Consider the following 20,584-nt stretch of genomic DNA (forward strand, 5'->3'; position numbering starts at 1 on the left):
GCTCAAATACTTTGGCCACCAAATGAGAAGGGAACACTCACTGGAGAAGACCCTGATGCTGGGAAAGACAGAAGGTAAAAGAAGAAGGGGACTGCAAAAGATGGCATGGCTGGACAGTGTTACTGATGTAACTAACACAAATTTGAGCAGACTTCGGAGGATGGTGGAAGACAGGAGGACCTGGCATGACTTTGTCCATGGGGTCGCAAAGAGTCATACTCAACTGTGTGACTGAACAACTACTCCAAATTCATCATCAGGGTGTGTAGCACAGATGCTCCAGAGACAGTGCCACCCCCACCCCCAATACTTTAAAGTCAGCAGAAAAAGCTTCAAAATGGGTCTTTGCCCCAAGGAGCTTATGATCTACATTTACACAGCAAAAGAAAGAGCAGAATGAGGAACAGAAGAATGCAGTCCTAAATTGGTCAACCCAGAGGTAAGCCCCATTTTATTTTATTCAATAAGGCTTACTCCCAGGAAAGATAATTCTAAGTTTTCACTTTCAGGGACTTTTTGCTCATTCTCTTTGTTTTGTGATCCATTCCTTGTTTTATTTGCACCACTATATTTCGATGAAGCCCATTCAATTGCAAGGGTCTTGAGCTGCTGAGCCAATCACCTCATATTCAGTTCAGGCAAAAAAGCTACTCGGCAGCTGCCAATCAGTTCACAAGTTATTTGTGATGTTTGCTAGAGCATGAAGCAATCCTGGGATTGGCTCACAGTAGTTGCTTGCTACTAAATGAGCGCTAGGTTTGCCTGGTGCATTCACAAGTGAAGACTGCACATTCCCTACTACAGTACCCGGCACCAAGTACTGATCCCCAATCTAGCCAACTTCTGGTTTTAACCCCACGTTGGAATAAAAATGCTTCAAAGACAAGTTCATAGTGAAATAAGATAGTGTGTACATGTGTGTATGCACATGTGAATGTGCAAGGTTGATCTCCTCTTGCCTTCCATTTTGTTTAAAAACAGACACTCTCTCCCTTCAGGATCTCAGGAAACACTAGTTAAGCTTATTCACACCAATTCATCCTTCCATACAATGTGACTCTTTAAGTTGCCCACAGAACAGAGATGCTTTGTCCCATCTGACTGAAATGTGCAAGGGAGTGTATGTTTAAGGAACAGTACAGCTGTTGGGAATTTCATCCCCATTGGACAATGTGGAGGAAAAAGTGCTAGATGTTTCCTACTGAAATACTTAAAGGGATTGCTGGATTGATTTCCTAGTATAATGAGCTTTAATTCTGACCTCGAAGAATCAAACTCAAGGTTTTTTTAAAAAAGAGACCTAACTTTTGAATATGAATCTTAACTCTTGTATGCCCCTAAGTGACATGCATTAGCCTGGTTCTGAAGAACTGCACATCCAAGGACTTGGTCAGCAGCCCTATTCCAGTGCTGCATGACCAACCTCTTTTGAAATGGTGGGGAGATTAAAAAGAAGGCTGTGATAAGGCAGAAGGACCTGCTGGGCAAATGAAAATAGTAGCCAAGCAAGTCACCAGGCATGCCCAAGCCCTTGGGCACCTCCTTTGCATCTCAGCCATTACTAGTGCTTAACAAGAACTCTGTGAATTGACCTATGTTGGTGTTATTCAGATCAGAGGCCATTTAACAGCAGAACTGTCCACCATGGGCTGACAGTCAATGTTTCCTGTAAACCATGGAGTCGTGAGCAAAAATTCTACTTTGTGAGCTTCTAGCATTGAAGTTGTGAGCAAGTGATTTGACTATGCACACATTAGTTTGCTCTGGGGCCATCTTTTCTGAGCTAAGACAAAAATGTGTGAGCCAGAGGCTAAAAACTGTGAGCTAGCTTACACCAACTCAGCTTAAAGGGAACACTGCTGACAGTTTAAACACTATACCGCACTGCATCTCAGGAAAGTAAGCATTTCCATGAGACCCATGTGGCACTGTGATAGATGTCAGGTGAAATGTGTAAGATGCAAATCCCCCCTCTACCACTGAAGCCCCCTGGGTGACCTTGGGCCAGTCACTCTCTCTCTTAGCTTAGCCTACGTCATGGGGCTGTTGTGAGGATAAAATGGGGGAAGAGCAAACTTAGTGTATCTCTGACCTGCCTGGAGGATGGATAGGCCAAAATGTAGTGACTGCAAGGAAATACAAGTCAAGCCCTGCAAAGTTTCCATTCAAAAGAACATGCTTTTGTAGGTGATAGAAAACTTCTTCCCCCAGCTCAGCTTTGGTACGTATGCTGATTTAGCCTTGTTACTTCCAGCACCACCTCTCCTATGCACCTATCCTTTCCATTATTCTGCTCCCCCTCCCACTGCTGCTGACAAGAATAAATGTTCTCATCAGCTATGCAATCTCTGAGATTCAGAGAAGTGGGCTTGATTGACGAAGTTTAAAATCTCTGTCGTAATCTGTAACAGGAGTTTAATTTTTGCCAAGGCTCCTCACCGTCTAATCATGCACACTGGTTTCAATCCCAAGATCAGACCTTCTGTAACTTGACAACTAATAAAATAGAGAGCAAGTACCTTTTACTTGTTACTGAACAACCGCCGTTATATCTCACAGATCAGGGCTGCAGCTTCCAGATCCAAGTCTTGCACTTCAGACCCAGTAATTTACAAATTAAACATCATCTTATTTTGCCTTGTTATTTCTAGGTGTGTGTCGCATTTGCAAATGACCACTGGTGGCCATTTAAAAGACTGGACAGCATATCTCTGTGGAACAGTCCTTTAAAATACTTAGTTATTAATCCCATGAACTGTCTTTATGATAACATAGAGGTAATGATAAAGGATGATGGTAAATAAAAAAGGACCACACAAACCTTTAAGAAAAAGACTTTTTTTTTGGTCTTTCTTTTGTGGAACACAAAAGAAAGCAAGCAAAATAACAAAAGTGCAGGCAAAAGAAAGTTATCAATTTTCATAAGAAAATAATGGCATTGGTACAAGAGAACAATGATTATATTTACTTTACAAAAATTGTTTAATCACTCCATGGTCCTCCTTTTGGAAGTCACCCTAAATATTAGTATCTACCAACAATTTCCTTACATTTTGTTTCATCACTTGAATGCTTTTTGTACTAATGATAGCCATTATGATACTATATGCTGTAAAGGAATGTGTAGATTTTAAAAAATATTTCTCCATATAAATACTTAGTCACTTCATTATTGAAAAAAAAAGCAGATTGCAATTTCCTAAGCATTAATTAAGCACCATTGTTTCTGTCCTAATGCTTATAGTAGTGCAATTTTCCCTTTTCCCCTACAGAAGAATTTAAAGGAATGAGTGATAAATCATTTTGTTAAAATGTTAAAAGGGTTTTTTTTAACAGAATGTAATTTGAAATGGTATTTTTGGCATTTTTTCAAAAAAACTATGCAATCTTTTTTTTTGAAAAAAATCATGCATTTGAAAACCTAAACTTATATGAACATTCAGATCACCTGAGATATGTAAGTCAGTTCATGCAAAAATCTATGCCAAGAACCTATATAGAGAAAAATATTTTCCCAGTGGAGCCAAATGCAGTGCAACATAATCTGAATGGCAGAAATCCAAAAGCTGCAGCTAAACAAAAATTTACATGTGTGAGGGTGAAAATATGAAGCTGCCTTAAGATGGAGACCACTGGTCAGTCCAGGCCAGTGCTGTACTGGCAGCACCTTTCTTAGACCTTGTGAAGATGCCAAGGATTGGCGTCAGAACTTGCTTTATGTAAATCTTGTTTACTACCCCCTGAGCTGCTTCTTTCTCCATAAACAGACTGCTATAAATGAAAGCTGCCCTATACTGACTAGCAGGGTGAATATTGTTATTTCTAATTGGAAGTAACTAAGACAGAGATAATTTCCAGACCCTTTTAAACTGGAGATGGCAGGGATTGAACATGGGATTTAAAGGGCTTTACCACAGAGCTGAGTCCTGCATCATATAGGCATGGAATGTTGAGTCACCAAGGCAAATTCTAACTTTCCTCTTTGGTGGCAGGTAAAATTGTACAGAGGCCACAAGCTTTGGCAAAACCCAAGGTAATCAGCCTGTGTTTGAGTCCCTGTAAAGTCAGGCATGGCATAACCTGACTGTTTGGGGGGATCTGCAGGAGGGGGAATAACAACTAGCAGTAGATAGGTTTGTATAACGTTTCCTGTAGAGGCTGCTAATGTCATATGGCTGGGCCAGCTATACTCAACAAAGAAAACAAGTCTGCAAGCTCAGATCTTTCAAGAGTGCTCCCCTTCTGGTCCAAACCAGCTCTTCCAGCCCAAACCAGCCATGTGACTGGAGTGGGGGGGAGCTGTCTTCCCTCACTTTTCCTACTGCCACTATGAAGATCTGATTCTGAAGGAGGGATGTGTGCCTGCACAGAAGACTGCTCAATGAACACTAGTTACAGGAAAGTGCAACTATGTTATCATCTTTGTGACTTCTGTGCAGTCTCACAGGGGAGAATAGTAAGCGCACCCTGGAGGAGCATGAGAGCAGGTCAGCAGAAAATTGATTGTAGCATCACTTTTCCCACAGTTGTCTCCTGCTGGGAGTCAACATCCACAGTGTAGTGTCACACAAAAGTGGAGGGAGAAGACCAAGTTATCGCCTTGCTGATGTTGCTCAAGGCAATCCTCTTAATGAAGGCTGCTGAAGACATCAGGCCCTGATTGAGTGCACACACAGAGAAGACAGGCAAGGAGTACCTCTGGAGCTATAAGTGGTTCTAACCGCTGAAGCCACCCAACTGGATAACAACTGAGAGGAGACCGCTAACCCGTTTGTGTCCAGAGAAGCATAGAGTCCAGAAAGTCAGTTTGGTGTAGGGGTTAAGTGCGTGGACTCTTATCTGGGAGAACCGGGTTTGATTCCCCACTCCTCCGCTTGCAGTTGCTGGAATGGCCTTGAGTCAGTCATAGCTATTGCAGTTGTCCTTGAAAGGGCAGCTACTGTGAGAGCCCTCTCAGCCCCACCCACCTCACAGGGTGTCTGTTGTCAGGGGAGAAGATATAGGAGATTGTAAGCTGCTCTGAGTTCCTGATTCAGGGAGAAGGGCAGGGTATAAATCTGCAGTCTTCTTCTTCTACAAAGAGTTGTCCCTGTGAAATTCCCTTGTATTGTCTAAATAAAACAATAAACACCTCCTCCTAACATCCAATGTGTGCAGAGAGCATTATACAGGGGAGGTAGGATTGGGGGAAAATATCAGTGAAGTTATATCCTGAGACAGGTGGATGTCAGATACTATTTTAGGAAGGAAGGTCATACTCAGTCTCAGGACCACTTTATCCAAGTGGAACTTAAGAAAAGTGTGGGGGAGTCACATCTAAGGGTGCCCAACTCATTGACCCTGTGTGCTGAGGTGATAGCTATGAGAAATGCAGTTTTATAAGTCACCATTGCCACATCCACTGTGGCCACAGGCTTCCCCATCAACCCAGTAAGTACTAATGAAAGGCTCCATTTAAGAGTGGGTTGCACAGCAGTGGGGAATGAGGTATAAAAATTATACCAGAATTCTACTATCACATATGTTAAATACAAGTAGGTAGTTTAACAGGTAAAGTCCAAATCCACCAGCAGCAGCAATGTCAGCAAAACAACTATCCTGAACAGGATGAAGAGTCCCTAAAGAAAATAGTTTGACTCAGAATCACCCCTAGCAGACTCCTCCAATGTAGACAAATGTGGAGAAAAGAGTCCAAGCCTGACAATCATTTTGTGGTGTAGCTCTTTTTATAAAGAGCCTAGTACTTTATTCACGTAATAGCGAATAGAGGCATCAATTTCAAAATGAAACAGCAAGTCTTCAAATATTCAACTTCACTTCTACAGAGATTTCTTCATGGAAATGATTGTTGGGCTTGGAAACTTTCAGGATGGTAGTTTTGCTGACACTGTATTTAACTTAACATTCCCGTAGGGACAGCATCTAGAATTTTGCCACGGTTAGAACCTTATTTAAGGTCTTCAGATCCAGGATGGGGTACAGCCCCCTCCTTTTTATGAGGAAATATCTGGAAAAGCCATCTTGACTGCATTCTGCCAAAACCTTCCACAGGAGCATCTGACATCTCCCCATCACTGCCAAAAAGCTGGGGACCCTCTCGATGCATGGATTTTTCTCCCTAGTGCATCCAATTTACAGCCTTCTTTATCCTGTGGTGATGCATGAGAACCTGCATGCTTTCTGGAGGGTAACACTTAGGTAGTTATTAGCCACAGTGTATTTATAGAACTCTTTGTCTGGGGCAGTGATGCTCTGTATCCTTGGCGCTGGGGCGGGGGAGGGAGAAAGAGGGAGGCTTGGAGGGGTCTTACATGTAGTCAGTTCTGGAGTCTTGACTTGTACCTCTAATACTTTGTCATCTGATGACAGAGGAGAGCAACCAGCCTGAATTGAGGGTGAAGGTGCCATGGGTCTTGAAAAGGGCTCCACTGGAACTTTTGAATTGTGTCACTTCAGAGGGAAGCCTTGAAGAGACAGAGTTGAAGACCAACATAGACTTCATCCTCTTTTTAGCCTGTGGCTCTGAAGTCACTCTACCAAGGATGACATAGACATCAAAGTGGCCGTTGGATCCAATGAAGTCGAGGTCAGTGAAGATGTGGTGGCAGAAGATGCTTAGGCTGTTTTCTCTGGAAAAGGGTGGCATTTCAGCTGGGGGAGATTATGCTTTTAAAGCCTTCTCCTACAGAATGGCTTTTAATCTTTGAGCCCTCTCCTGTCTGGCTTTGGAGGTGAATTACAGGCAAAAATTCCAAGTCACTGTATTGTGTGACTTCCCTAGACACAACAAGCAGAAGTTGTGATTGTCAGAATGGGCCACCTGTGTGTTGCAGTCTGTGCATTTTTTGAATCAAAGGCAAATGGGCTGCAGAACTCACTGTGACAGCACTCACTGCGCTGAGCTCAGTAGTCAGTACCACAGATCCTCTCCTCATGGCGGCAAAGAAAAGACAGAGGGAAGATGGCTCCCCCTCCCTAGTCATGTGGCTGGTTTGGGCTGGAAGGGCCAGCTCTGTGAGGCAGGGGGAGCATTCTCCAAAGATCTGAGCTTGCAGAGTTATCTCCACAGCAGGCCTGCCCACGTACAGATCCATGTTTGCCCACATGGAAGCCACAAAGATGAACTACAGATTTCTGTCAATTCCCATAACATTCCATCTCCAAACTACAAGGAAATCCCCAATCAAATTCCTTTTTCTAGATGGATCTCAGTGGACCCTCCCCTTTCAGTCAGGAAAGCAAGCTGAAGGTTGACTGTAGAGCAATGAATAGCTTTGTTGCCACTTCCCCTTCCCTTTTCATTTCCCTGATGTTTATGAAGTTCATCATAGAGCTAAGAAAAATGCAAAACTGGTGACAATACAGCAACATGTCACTTGGATGGTGAACAGATGACTAAACTTATCCTAGAAAGCCAGTAGCAAATAATCAAGATGACCATCTTATGCCGATTTTGCTGAATGATCTAAATTTTGTTATCATGACTCTCTGTAGTGAGTGATCAGATTTAGTGCCAATCAAATCTGAATAGAAGTCATCTGAACATGTGTGGTGTGTGTTGTGATATAGACAAAGTTTGGTGCTCATTTCATAACAGAAGTGAGCCCCAATATGCTTCCAAACTCTCACCGATTCAAGATGACACCATTCTTTCTCTACTTAATTATTTCTGGAGTGAGAAATTTGGTCCATCTTTACATGTACCCTTACCCTACAAATCTGATCTTTTGGGTCTAGAGCTAAAATGTAATTTTGCATTGTTTAACTTGCAAGTCAAGTTCTGTACATCTACCTGTAAATCCAAGTTTTGAGAAATAGGTGATGATTTTTCCACCCTGCATCTAAGTAATCTCTAAATGACAATCCCAATGTGCTTTTTACATGTGATTATCCAGCTGGGAGATCTAAGGCATGGGCGCATATATCTGTGCATACAAACAATGCACATCTGGTAATACATCTGCATCCACACTATTAATCTCTGTCCCACTAAACTGGTTGAATGCTCTTTTTTATATGGCTGTGGAGGTGCATTCTAATTGGAGCCAGTAGTAGTTGTATGGAATGTACTAAATGTGATCAGAACTGCATTAGGACCAGCATTTTTAAAAGCAATTAATTTCCCCCCTCAAAAATAATAAATCCTTTTAGTTCTTGATCTTGATTGCATACACCCACACCAGCTGCAATTCAAGCAAAAGCCTGAGCTGAAAATTCACACAGAACATAAATATCAGCTTTAGACATTAGTTTTTAAAACAATGCTTGTATTTTTGTCAAACTTTGTTGCAGTTCTAGTTCCCCATATGTGATTTTGTGATTCAATCCTGAACTGAGCAGCTGCTCTTATGAATGGAATGAGGGAAACAGAGCTGAAGGCCTTGCTAACAGAAACATTTTTTAAATGACAGATTTCATTGTTAGATATAATGTATGTTTAACCTTAGGGTTAATGGATAAGTCTAACATAGTATGATGACAACCTGTCATATAATAATTGCATGAAAAGCTTTCTTACTTACTTTAGGGAATCCTTATTAAGTTTATCTGTGCTTCAGAAGCCTCTCTGTACATTTGCAGAGGATTCTGGGGCATATTCTTGCTCTCATACAGTGCTGAGCCACGGGCCCTGCTGTTGCTACATATGGTGCAAGAGTATATCCTAGAACACCTCTGAAGCTGCACATGGCAGGAGAAGAAATATGACTGAGAACACCCCTGTGGTTGCGCATGCCAGGCTTTGTACTCATTTCTTCTGAGGAAACCCTGGTTTCTTGGGAAAGCACAGTTTTAAAAACACCTAGCTTAAACAGAATGTTGGAATTTGCCTTCAGTTTACCAAACCAACTTGTTCACACCTGATTGTCACATAGTACATGGCAAAGGATTTGGCTTTTCAAGCCTATATGATAATAATAAATACATCATGTTAGCACCAAACCAGTGGCTGTTCACACTGGCCAAAAGAGGTCACATGATATTACAAAACAACTAAGTCATAACTATCGATAAAGCCATGTCATAATGTCACTGAGTCCTTGTGTAGCACAGATTGCCTTTTGTTGCTTTCTTGTTGTTAAAAAAAGAAGTAATAATCACATTATTTTCTTCATAAGAAATTAGCCTCAAAATGCCAAAAATACCCCAATGGAAAACCATTTAGCACCTTGTAATGATCAGTGCAGCTGTTAACCGGAAGAGAAATTACTGAATGAAAGTAAACAATTGGGTACAGTGACAATAAAAGTATCACTTTTGTCATAATGCTACATATAATGTAGAGTACGTAAAATGCAGTGGTTTGACTGCAATGTTAAAACTTTTTTTTAAAAAAATTAAAAAACAGGATAAGCAGCCTTAATATAAACATTTTACGTACAAAAATATTAAATCAAAAATAAATAATTCGAGACATAAATATTATACTTTAACACATTAAGAATATACAATATATATACACCCACCCACACACATATGCACACACACATTCAGACATACACAAAGTGAAAGAAGTACAAAAGTGGAAGGCAGAGGTATTGCTTAATTATCCTTCATCCATCTTGCTTCAGCTCCTGGCATTCCGAGGCCCTGGGAATAAAAGAAAATGTATAGCTCTTGTTTCTGGTTTTCCATGTCATTAATATTGTTCCCACATGGATATTTTGTTCTAGGATGGCATCTGAACCAGAGAAATTTGGTATATTGAAAAATCAGCTCCTAATTTGTCCTCTTTTTGTGTTTTCCCATTTTGCAGCAGTTTTTTCCAAACCTGGTCTGGCATGAACTTTTGGAAACTTTAGTGGTTGTATGTCATGTGGACCAGACAGTGAGCATTTTGCAGGCCCTGCTCATATTGGCAATGTTTTCCTTGCTCAGTCCATCCCCCCCCCATTCTCCATTTTCTCCTATCACTAGAATATTTTGGGGAGATTTTAAAACACTGGCAATTGATACATAACAATTTATCCTCCAAATTCCCGGCTTTTTTAATAAAGCAGAGCCTTGTTATTGTGGGGTAGGGTTGCTAAGTCCAATTCAAGAAATATCTGGGGACTTTGGGGGTGGAGCCAGGAGACTTTGGGGGTGGGGCCAGGAGACACTGGGGCATGAGCAAGGTTGGCGCAAGTACAATTGAACTCCAAAGGGAGTTCTGGCCATCACAGTGAAAGGGACTGCACACCTTTTCAATGCCTTCCCTCCATTAGAAATAATAAAGGATAGGGGCACTTTTTGGAGGGCTCACAGAATTGGCCTCCCTGGTCCAATCCTTTTGAAACTTGGCGGGTGTTTGAGGAATGGTATCGGATGCTATGCTGTAAATTTGGTGCCTCTACCTTGAAGACCATCCCCCCCAGAGCCCCAGATACCCGCGGATCAATTCCCTATTATTCCCTATGAGAATCGTTCTCCCTAGGGAATAATAGAGTGCCCAGTAGACATTTCCCACCCCCTGCTTTCTAAAGCAGGGGGGGCCCCTCCAAACTGGGGAATCCCCTGCCCCCTCCCTCTCTCTCCTTCTCTCTCACACACAGACATACACTTATTGGGTTTGGTCCCTCCACAACTTTTCTTGCTCTGAAAACAAAAGCAAAACAAACGGAGGGTCTGTGCTCTGATGAAACTGCTGCTGACCCTTCCCCATGAAGCACTTCCTGATTCCTGCTCAACTTTAAAGGCACACATTTTAAAAATGGTCTTGTTTGCAGCTTTCTAAACCTTTTGGAGCTCTAGAGGTACATGGTGACTGTGGGGGCGGGGCTTTCCCCCGCTGGCTGGGGGCAGGAGGAAGCCTGTAAAACCAGGGGATCCCCCATTGGGACCTGGGGATTGGGAAGCCTATTGTGGAGATAAACTTTTCCCTTTATGCCTCCACAATTAAATCAGACTTGCTTAATTGTTTTTAAAAGAAAATGGGATTTTAGAGGACTTGGTAGACAGTTACAATGCTATAGAACTATGTCAACCACCATTTATTTATTTTTTTTAAAAAGCCTGAAATAGCCCTCTGGTGATGATGACCACAGAGGGTCAAGGGGAAAACTGCCACATGGATGTTCTGTTGTCAATGTGCATTCCTCTGTACAAAAAAATCATTGCTAAAAATAAAAAGCCCATTCTTGCACTGGAAACCCACATACAGAGGAATGGACAGCTGTCCCCTCCCCTCTCTAGTTACTTTACAGAGTTTGCTCAGGCATTTGGTCCCCATTGGAACAATTATGTCATGAAGACCAAGTTCTGCTAATGATGTTCAGGTGACTGCCCTCAGATTCTATCTGCTGATAATGCTGCAACAATATGAAATAAAGTTGTGCAAAGGGGATGGCAGCTATTTCCATGAATTTGTTTGCTTTCCCATTGTACTGGGAATCTCATCATGCATCTTCTGATTTGCACTTGGCTATCTCCATCCAGTTGCATGCAGGCCAGAACTAATGCATGGGCCAGAAATCAGTGATGTAACTGCACTGGAAAAAAACAGCAAAGGATTGATGTTTAAACCTAGACCAAGAATGCAGTATATGACAAGTGGGTTGCACCAACTTTCTTCTGAGCACAGCAGGCAGTGCTGAGCTCAGAGGCAGTTACTGTCACTGGATTAGAGCCTTCAACCCAGCCACAGGAGCTCAGTCACCAGCACAATGCACAGCCTGGCCTGCACACAAAGTGGGGTGGGAGTGGAAGGAGAAATCAGTAATGAGCAAACGAAGACAGTAATAATGAAAATGACAGAAAAAAGTACAGGTTTTTTTTTTTTAAAGCAAGTGAAAATAATCAAATGTTAATATACATCCCTAGTTGTAACCTGCAACCCTAATTGTAACGCACTGGCAGGAAGGCAGTACAGGATAAGGTGATTTTCTGAGATATTATGACAGGCACCCAAGGACTACATTTCCTAGGGTACATTGAGGCATGGAATCTTGCATGCTTCAGAAAAGTTTTATGGCACTGTTGGAAGCAGGTGTGTTTCCTAGCCCACCATCACCCCCCTGCCAGGTCTAGCTAACAGAACCAGCCCTACAACAAGTTTCAGCCCCATAATCATTCTTGGGCAGCACAGTAAAAGGGGTTGGAGGGAGAAAACGATTGTCCCCAGTCTCAATCTGGCCTGGAAGCAACAGTGGCAACAGTAATCCAGCCCTAGCAGGCTCTGAAAGAGACCAAGGAAAGGTTCCTGCCTCCCTTTTTCATCCCTGGTCTGTGAACAGATGCTAGAATAAGGAAATATTAACCACCATTTGAGACTGGGACAAAACAGGGACTTCAGTTAAACAAGGAACAGGAAAGGGATAGGGAAAAAAAGTTACTTGGAGAGTATGTTTAGAAGGAGATTGGAACTGAAAGATGATTAGTCAATGCTTGGCTTGCCTGTTACCAGTTAGGCTGGGACGTTCTGCCTTGATTGAGGGACATTTTAACATTCGAAAGGCAGTTGGGTATAGAGAGAATTGAAGAGAAGATTGAGGAAACATGCTGTGAAGAAAGTAAAGCATTGAAAAGGTTATCAGAGCACCCAAGCCAAGTGTATAAGTTGGATTCAAATTTAACAGAAATAGAAAGGTTATCATAGTCAGGATTGCATTTATTATTTTTCTTCACTTGAAACTTCTGTTATTTAAATCTCAATAAATCAGTTTATTTGATGAACCCCTACATCTAGCACTTGACCATATTAATTACCATGCTATATATTTGCCAAGGTAACTGGCATGCAGGAACAGAGACCTCAAGTGGTGGCAGGAACCCAAACAAACCGAATATCACAAAGACTGTTTTTAATTTTTAAAATTCAGATAAATTATAATAATTTAATTAACAATATCTTAAAGTTCATTTTTGATTAGTTATATAGAATGCATGTTCCTACTTTTGAATGCAAACCCGTACATAAGAACATAAGAGAAGCCATGTTGGATCAGGCCAACAGCCCATCCAGTCCAACACTCTGCGTCACACAGTGGCAAAAAATTTTATATATACACACACATTGTGGCTAATAGCCACTGATGGACCTGTGCTCCATATTTTTATCTAAACCCCTCTTGAAGGTGGCTATACTTGTGGCCGCCACCACCTCCTGTGGCAGTGAATTCCACATGTTAATCACCCTTTGGGTGAAGAAGTACTTCCTTTTATCCGTTTTAACCTGTCTGCTCAGCAATTTCATCGAATGCCCACGAGTTCCTGTATTGTGAGAAAGGGAGAAAAGTACTTCTTTCTCTACTTTTTCCATCCCATGCATTATCTTGTAAACCTCTATCATGTCACCCCGCAGTCGACGTTTCTCCAAGCTAAAGAGTCCCAAGCGTTTCAACCTTTCTTCATAGCGAAAGTGTTCCAGCCCTTTAATCATTTTAGTTGCCCTTCTCTGGACTTTCTCCAATGCTATAATATCCTTTTTGAGGTGCGGCGACCAGAACTGCACACAGTACTCCAAATGAGACCGCACCATCGATTTATACAGGGGCATTATGATACTGGCTGATTTGTTTTCAATTCCCTTCCTAATAATTCCCAGCATGGCGTTGGCCTTTTTTATTGCAAACGCACACTGTCTTGACATTTTCAGTGAGTTATCTACCACAACCCCAAGATCTCTCTCTTGGTCAGTCTCTGCCAGTTCACACTCCATCTTTCCTGGAATAAAGTTTCATGGAGGTAAACAACACCACTCCAAGTGAACACATTATCAGATTTTTACTACTGATTTTTAAATTCAGTGCTTTCATTTTTAAATTCAGTGCTTTCACTATTAATTTTCTTCTGCTGTGTATGCTTGGAATTCTGTTTGGAGCCCAGAAGTTGGATTTCTGACATCATTAGGCCCAGTTCTCACATTCATCTTTGACATACAAATTTATGTAATTTGTACAAATTTGTACAAGGGAGAACTTACCATTGCTACAACACTTGGACATCGAGGCCAGTTCCAGATGATGGAGTACATTTTCCACAGTAACCACCACATTTCCCTATCACTTTGGTACCATCCTAAGGATAAAATATAAAGAGTATCTCAGAAAGCAGCTACAGCCCCCAAAATGTCTTGAACCAAGGACTTATGGGATAACAACAGAAGAAATATGTGGTTCTAACATATTTTTGGAACAAAAAAAAGACAGCTTTCTGGTGTTTTATTTTTTTTTTGCCATTTCCCATAAATCGTCCCCAAAACATTTTAAAATAATGAACACAAATAAACATTCTGAATATTTCTCCTAGATTTCAACTGATATAAAACTTTAGATTATTAACAATATTAATTATGTTGGAATCATAGCAAAAGTCATTTGTATGTCCCGTGGGTCTCACCGCTATGCTGACTTAGTGTTTTTTTTTATATTCTGATATTGCTTGAAAGGAAGAAAATATATCAAAGCTGGACCAAGTGGAATGCAAGACTATACAATTTGGTGTTGTCAAGTTGTGGTGTATGAACCTTCTGAGCTTGATACTATTGATCTGTGATGCCCAGACCATCTCTTACGAACATCTTAGCTCTCTAAACTTCAAGAGCTCTGCTTCAAAGGGGATCTACATAAAACAGGTGTCCTACATCGATTGCTTCTTTGCTTTTGTTTAATTTGGTCAGGAGGGACTTTCGTAGTCTTTGTGCTGAGCGCTGCTCTCAGCTACTTCAGATTTGCTGGAGGAACTTCCCTTCTGCACTGCCCCTTCTTTGATAAGCCTAACACACACACACACTTTTCCCATTTGCCCTGGCTTCTCTGTTTCACTTTTAACTGCTGAGATCATCCAAGAGCAGTTCTAGCACAGCCACTGTACTCTGGCTCAACTGTACATGGCTAAGAAAGCACACACACAATCCTGGACTATTAATTTTCTTCTGCTGTGTATGCTTGGAATTCTGTTTGGAGTCCAGAAGTTGGATTTCTGACATCATTAGGCCCAGTTCTCACATTCATCTTTGACTTGCTTTGAATGGCTACAAGAACCTGGTTCAGTGTGAAGCAGTGCATCCCCAGTCAGACAAGAAGCTCTTTGTAGACCAGCTGACCCAACTTCCTGCTTATTAGTGAAATTCACTAAATAGCCTTGGCCAGGTGACTGCCCTTCAGCCTAGCTGACTCCAGTGGTGGATTCTTGCCCACTGGAGCAAGGATTATAAAGCTTTCTGCACAATGAAAAAGTACTACAGAAAAATGGGCATTATATAATTAATGCATGTTAAATAAAGGCTTCCAGTACACATTGCAACCGGATTAACGGAGGATTGGTAGGGATGGTGGGAAGTCAGACTTTTAAGCATAAGAAGGCACTGGAAAAGGTAATCTCTTCACTACTTTATTATGCTCAATAGCACTACTAGAGCAGACTCCCTACTGCATATTTCCTGAGGACTCAGACAACTAATTAAAGAAGTGTCTGCACCACTGTGCTCAGTGTTTTTAGCTTCACGGTTAAGCAGACCCACTAATTAATTGCAATAATACAGATCAAGTTGAATTTACTCCAATCCACAGCTCCAAATCCACCAATTACAGACCATGCTTCACAGATCTGATGCCTTACATCAAGCTTCAAGAGGTTGTTCTGACTCCGCCTTTCCCCATTCTTAGAATACTGTTTATAAGATTGCAAGGAGGTATATTGAAATTAGGAGCGGCAAGTTAGAAGGTATAAATGTCATATTTGGATTAAACATAATAGCTTTCCCTTACTGGTGATTTTGTAATTTCTGAAATGGCATAATTCCCTTGGGAAAGCCATCTTGCAGTTTGCGTTACAGAGAGGCCAGTTCCAGAAAGGCTGATGCTGAAGTGGCCCTAAATAAAGAAATGAAAAGGACACAAATTAGATCACGAATGTCTCCTGAAACGACTTGCTAACTAACAAACTGCACTCTTGCTACAAAAGAGTAAATCTAATTCTGAGTGGTGTTATTGCTACACCCACCTCCCCCATGTACCAACAAGAATGGTGTCATTATTCTAACAAGATCTCCCCGGCAATGTTTTCAATTGTTCCAAGCCCTCATAGCGATTAGCACATACTGTACAAATCACAGCAGGAGCGAGATTAAGCTTCTTTTCCCCCCTTTCTCATTTGGCGCTTTCTGGCAAAAGTCTGCTTTGCTGTACATAGCCAACAGAGGGCATTCTTGCCCTTTGTCAAGTTAAGTTTCCATTTCTTTTTAATGTTCTGCTGGTGCCGAAGAAAGTCAAACATAGCTGATATCCATATTGGAATCACTGAAGAAATAGCTGCCTTTTTTTCTCCCCTTCTTAACCTGGAGAGGGCATATCTATTTCTTTTATTTTAAAATATGCTACAAACATTCAGTTCAGATGTAATGCAAAACCACAAGTTATTCCCACTGTGGTTCATTAGTGAAATCAGGATTTGATTCACAGACAATGATTCAAATCCTGATTGCCTTCATACATGTTGGTTTAGTTTTCTTTAGTCCAGCCAGGCAACTCTGTAGCTTGGAAGCATGCAAGGGTGCCGTTCGTCGCACAAAACCACCATTAAGACCAACTGTGGTTAATTAACCAACTTCAAACTATGGTTTCATATCCGGATTTGATATGCCCCAAATAACAACATTCAGACAATCACAATAATCGAAGTACAGTTTTTGTGACCTTTATCTTGGCCTTACTCTTGCCTGCTAAAAAAAGAACCCTAAACATTTTTGTTGTTCAGATTCATTTTTAATAGCCTTAATTCCTCTTTAAATTTACCCAATGTAGAGGTGAACATTGTTAATTCTCAGTAGTGTATTAAGAGACGTTTATTTATGCAAATATCTCTAGTGTGAAAAAGAACAGCCTTTTCCTTCTCTCTTTGCTTCTCAGTTTAAAGACTTAAAATGGCTGTTACATAGCAAAGGCATTCTTTATATTACATAGCAAAGGCATACAAAAACCTCGAGAAGGCTAGAATTATGATGATCAGGGTTGGTTTTTTGTAGCAGGAGTTCTTTTGCATATTAGGCCACACACCCCTGAGCTAGCCAATCCTTCTAGAGCTTACAGTAGGCCCTGTACTAAGAGTCCTGTAAGCTCTTGGAGGATTGGCTACATCAGGGGTGTGTGGCCCAATATGCAAAGGAGTTCTTGCTACAAAATAATCCCTGATGAAGATCATCATTCATCCCACCTCAATCAAACCATCATGTATAGTACAGAGTACTAAGTATGTGAATACAAAAAAGGGCACATGGTGGTCCCATTACTGTGTCACAACCTATGTAGGTTAAACTGTAACAATCTGTACACTAGCAAATCCATTGACACTGAAGATCCATGCATGCAGAGGAATTAATTGGGGAAGAGGCATAATGACAGACTATTAAAGTGCCCATATCATTATGGACTAGGGTTACCAGGTTCTTCCTGGCCACTGGAATGGATGGGCGGGTGGGGTTACCAGATACAGGTTGGGAAACTTCTGGGAATTTGGGGATGAAGTCTGGGGAGGACAGGGGCCTCAGTGGAGAACAATGCCACAAAGTCCACCCTCCAAAGTATCCACTTTCTTCATGAAAACTATGGTCTAGAGATAAGTCCAGAGATGAGCTGTAAATCTCCAAGTCCCGCCTGGAGGCTGGCATCCCTATTATGGGGTTTTATGGGAGCAGAGCCAAAAGGATACTGCTGGATGCACTAGTTCAACCTGTTTGCTTCAGGCCAGCCTCCATTGTCACAACCTTGCTTCACTCCCTCTGCTGCTATCTCTGCCAAGAAGTCAAGAGTAACTAATCCCTCAGTTTACTTTAAAAATAATACAGCAGCCCTATATGTTTCCCCAAACTCTGGAGGTAGGGGGTGCTGCAAATTTCATCACAAACATATTTGACAGGTGAACTTGAGTGTTCAAAGGTATCACTCCGATATGACCAAATCACCCAACTTCTTTGGTTTGCGCCAAATGACCACAAAGCCATCTGAACAGGTTTGTATCAGGTTTTTGCAAAACTACGCACACACAAAGACACTGCCAATTCAACTAAAATAGACAGTCATTAACACTGCTAGAGACTATGTAAACAAACACCAAATAATAGGATTTCATTAACACACAGCATTTATTTATGACTAATTTATATGATTTGTGACCCATTTAATTTTCTATTTAAATTAGTGAAGAAGCTGTGCAGCAAAGATGGGGTAGGGGTAGGAGAATGCAATAGGAGAAGGCGCATGCTCAAAAAGCACCAATTGTGCTGTACTGCACATTTATGTTGATCCCAGTTGAGCTCTTCAAAGTCCTAAAAGATGAAGCTGTTAAAGTGATGCACACATTATGTCAACAAATTTGGAAAACACAACAGTGGCCACAGGATTGGAAAAGGTCAGTTTATATTCCAATCCCAAAGAAGGGTAATGCCAAGAAATGTTCAAACTATCGCACCATTGCACTCATTTTACATGCCAGCAAGGTCATGTTAAAGATCCTACAAGCTAGGCTTCACCAGTATGTAGATTGGGAACTACCAGAAGTTTAAACTGGGTTTCGGAGAGGTAAAGGAAAAACAGGCTGCTTACCTGTAACTGATGATCTTCGAGTGGTCATCTGTGCCTTCACACCCATGGGAAAAAGCGCGCCTGCGCTGATCCGATCGGTACTTAACAAGCCAAGGATTTTTGCGCTCTGCTCCAGTGGGCATGCGCAAGAACCCCACCATGCATGCTCACAGAGTGGGCGTGGACATCCCATCAGTTCCTTCTGACTGCTGTATGATCCTAAAGAGTGCCGAAGGACCAACAGCAGTGGGGAAGGAGGGTGGGTGGTGTGAATGCACAGATGACCACTCGAAGATCATCAGTTACAGGTAAGCAACCTGTTTATCTTCTTCGTGGTCTCTGTGCATCACACCCATGGGAGATTAGCAAGCTAGGCCTATGTCTGGAAGAGGGTGCTGGAGGTCATTCAGACACAGCAGACAGCAGAAGCACATTGCACACTAGAAAAAACACAAGCGTAGATAGACAGTAGAGGCATAGCAGCATGCTGACTGGCCTAGATCGTAGCTCTGTAGATCTGTTGTATAGACCTCTGTGGATCACCTGGTGCAGCAGAGACATGGCTAAGGCCCTAGTTGAGTGACCTCAAGGCAGGTAAAGAGGCTACCCATGGTAAGGGACAGTAGGGCTCAGGATGTATTGTTAGGCCTCCGGGAAGTCTCTGAGATCTTACAGTTTAGCTTGGAAGAAACTGTGGAGAAGAACAAGTTAGTATTGTTTCTAGAGTTGAATGAAGAACACAAAAGGAGGACCCTTTTGATATCCAAAGAAAGGAGACTTTCTTTATTTGCCAACCTACAAAAAGAATGTTTGCAAAAGAGATGTCAGAGTTACAAAGGGAATTCAGACTCTATTTCCAAGAGAAAGAATACAGCTGGAGAGTGGGGAAGAAGTATATTCTCATCATGAAAACAAAGGGTATCATAACATAGAGCCAATAGTCCAGCTATCCAACAGTGAGAGAGACGCCATCAATAACACTGCTCCCCATGACAAGAAATGAATTGAACCAGTAGCCAGGGGTTTGGAGAGGTTCCCTGGCAGGATTGATAAGAGAAAGGCAGATGCCAAGGCAGAGTGGTCATTTGGCATAAAGATGAAAGCCGAGGTGGCCTTTAGGAAGTGAGTAATAGAAGAGTGTGAGGATGACCGGTACCCATCAATGGAGGTACAGTGTGCCAAGATGGCCAGGAGGCTGTTCAACTGAAGAGGAGTTGAGGCCGCAGCCCACAATTATGCTAATAGGATGTTCCATATTTGGAAGAAAAGTAGGGGGAGTCTCTGGGACGAGATGACGCAGAAGAGGAAAGTAGCGATGGCAAAGCCATCGTAGTTATGCCCTAGAGCAGTGAGGGCATGGCTTAGGATTTTGTTGGCTACCCTGGAATTTCAAGGTGCACATGGGAACACGTAGAGGTATTGGCTGCGTCGCAGGAAAGGAGACAAGATCTGGTATCCACTCCTGCTGTGGGGTAGAATTGCTGATGTTTCCTATCTTACTCAGATGCTGTTGATTGGTGAGTGACCCCAGAGGCATAACAGAGGGCGGAGAAAAAACCTCTCAACATGAGGGGATGATGCCCTGCAGGTTCAAGAAATCGCCTGTATGTTCAGGTCCGCAAGTGGGCAGATAACCTGTGGGAAGAGTGGAAGTCCATACTGTCTGTCCACATTCCCAGTACTAGGGTACAAGCATCCTGGCAATAGCCCATCTGTGACAGCTATAAGATGAGGGATGAGGCATTTATGCAAGGGTGAACACAGACCTCTCTGCAAGTGATAGCTGAGAGAAGTGTGTAGTGGATCTTATCACCAGCGTTCCCAGAGAATGATGTGGTAGTTGGCATGGTCGGGAGGTTATAAGTGACTTGATACAGCCTGTCCCTGCCTCTTGTTCCCGGTATTCCAAGGTGGTCTCCCATCCAAGCACTTGACAGGGTTGGCCCTGCTTAGCTTCCGAGATCCGATGAAATCAGGTTTGCCTGGGCTATCCAGGTCAGGGCTGGTAAGCTCTTGACATGGGATCATTCATGTGCATCTTCCAGAACCAGAGACTGGTTTGTAATGATCCAAAAGGAAGGATAGGG

At 42.1% G+C, this 20,584-nt stretch overlaps 1 protein-coding gene across 2 annotated transcripts in view; it reads right to left on the reverse strand.

Annotated features, from left to right (window-relative positions):
• Nucleotides 1-7,796: 7,796 nt before the first annotated feature.
• Nucleotides 7,797-20,584, reverse strand: part of ADAMTS9 (ADAM metallopeptidase with thrombospondin type 1 motif 9) — a 256,847-nt gene continuing 244,059 nt past the window's right edge. For both annotated transcript variants that reach the window (XM_060239461.1, XM_060239460.1), the window contains exons 38-40: nt 15,687-15,791; nt 13,901-13,995; nt 7,797-9,588 (exon numbers count right to left, since the gene is read on the reverse strand). In XM_060239461.1, the coding sequence (XP_060095444.1) occupies nt 13,906-13,995; nt 15,687-15,791 (195 nt within the window). In that variant the 3' untranslated portion in view covers nt 7,797-9,588; nt 13,901-13,905. The remainder of the gene's footprint in view (nt 9,589-13,900; nt 13,996-15,686; nt 15,792-20,584) is intronic.

This window comes from Heteronotia binoei, chromosome 5 (genome assembly GCF_032191835.1).
Source record: "Heteronotia binoei isolate CCM8104 ecotype False Entrance Well chromosome 5, APGP_CSIRO_Hbin_v1, whole genome shotgun sequence".
Classification (NCBI taxonomy): domain Eukaryota; kingdom Metazoa; phylum Chordata; class Lepidosauria; order Squamata; family Gekkonidae; genus Heteronotia; species Heteronotia binoei.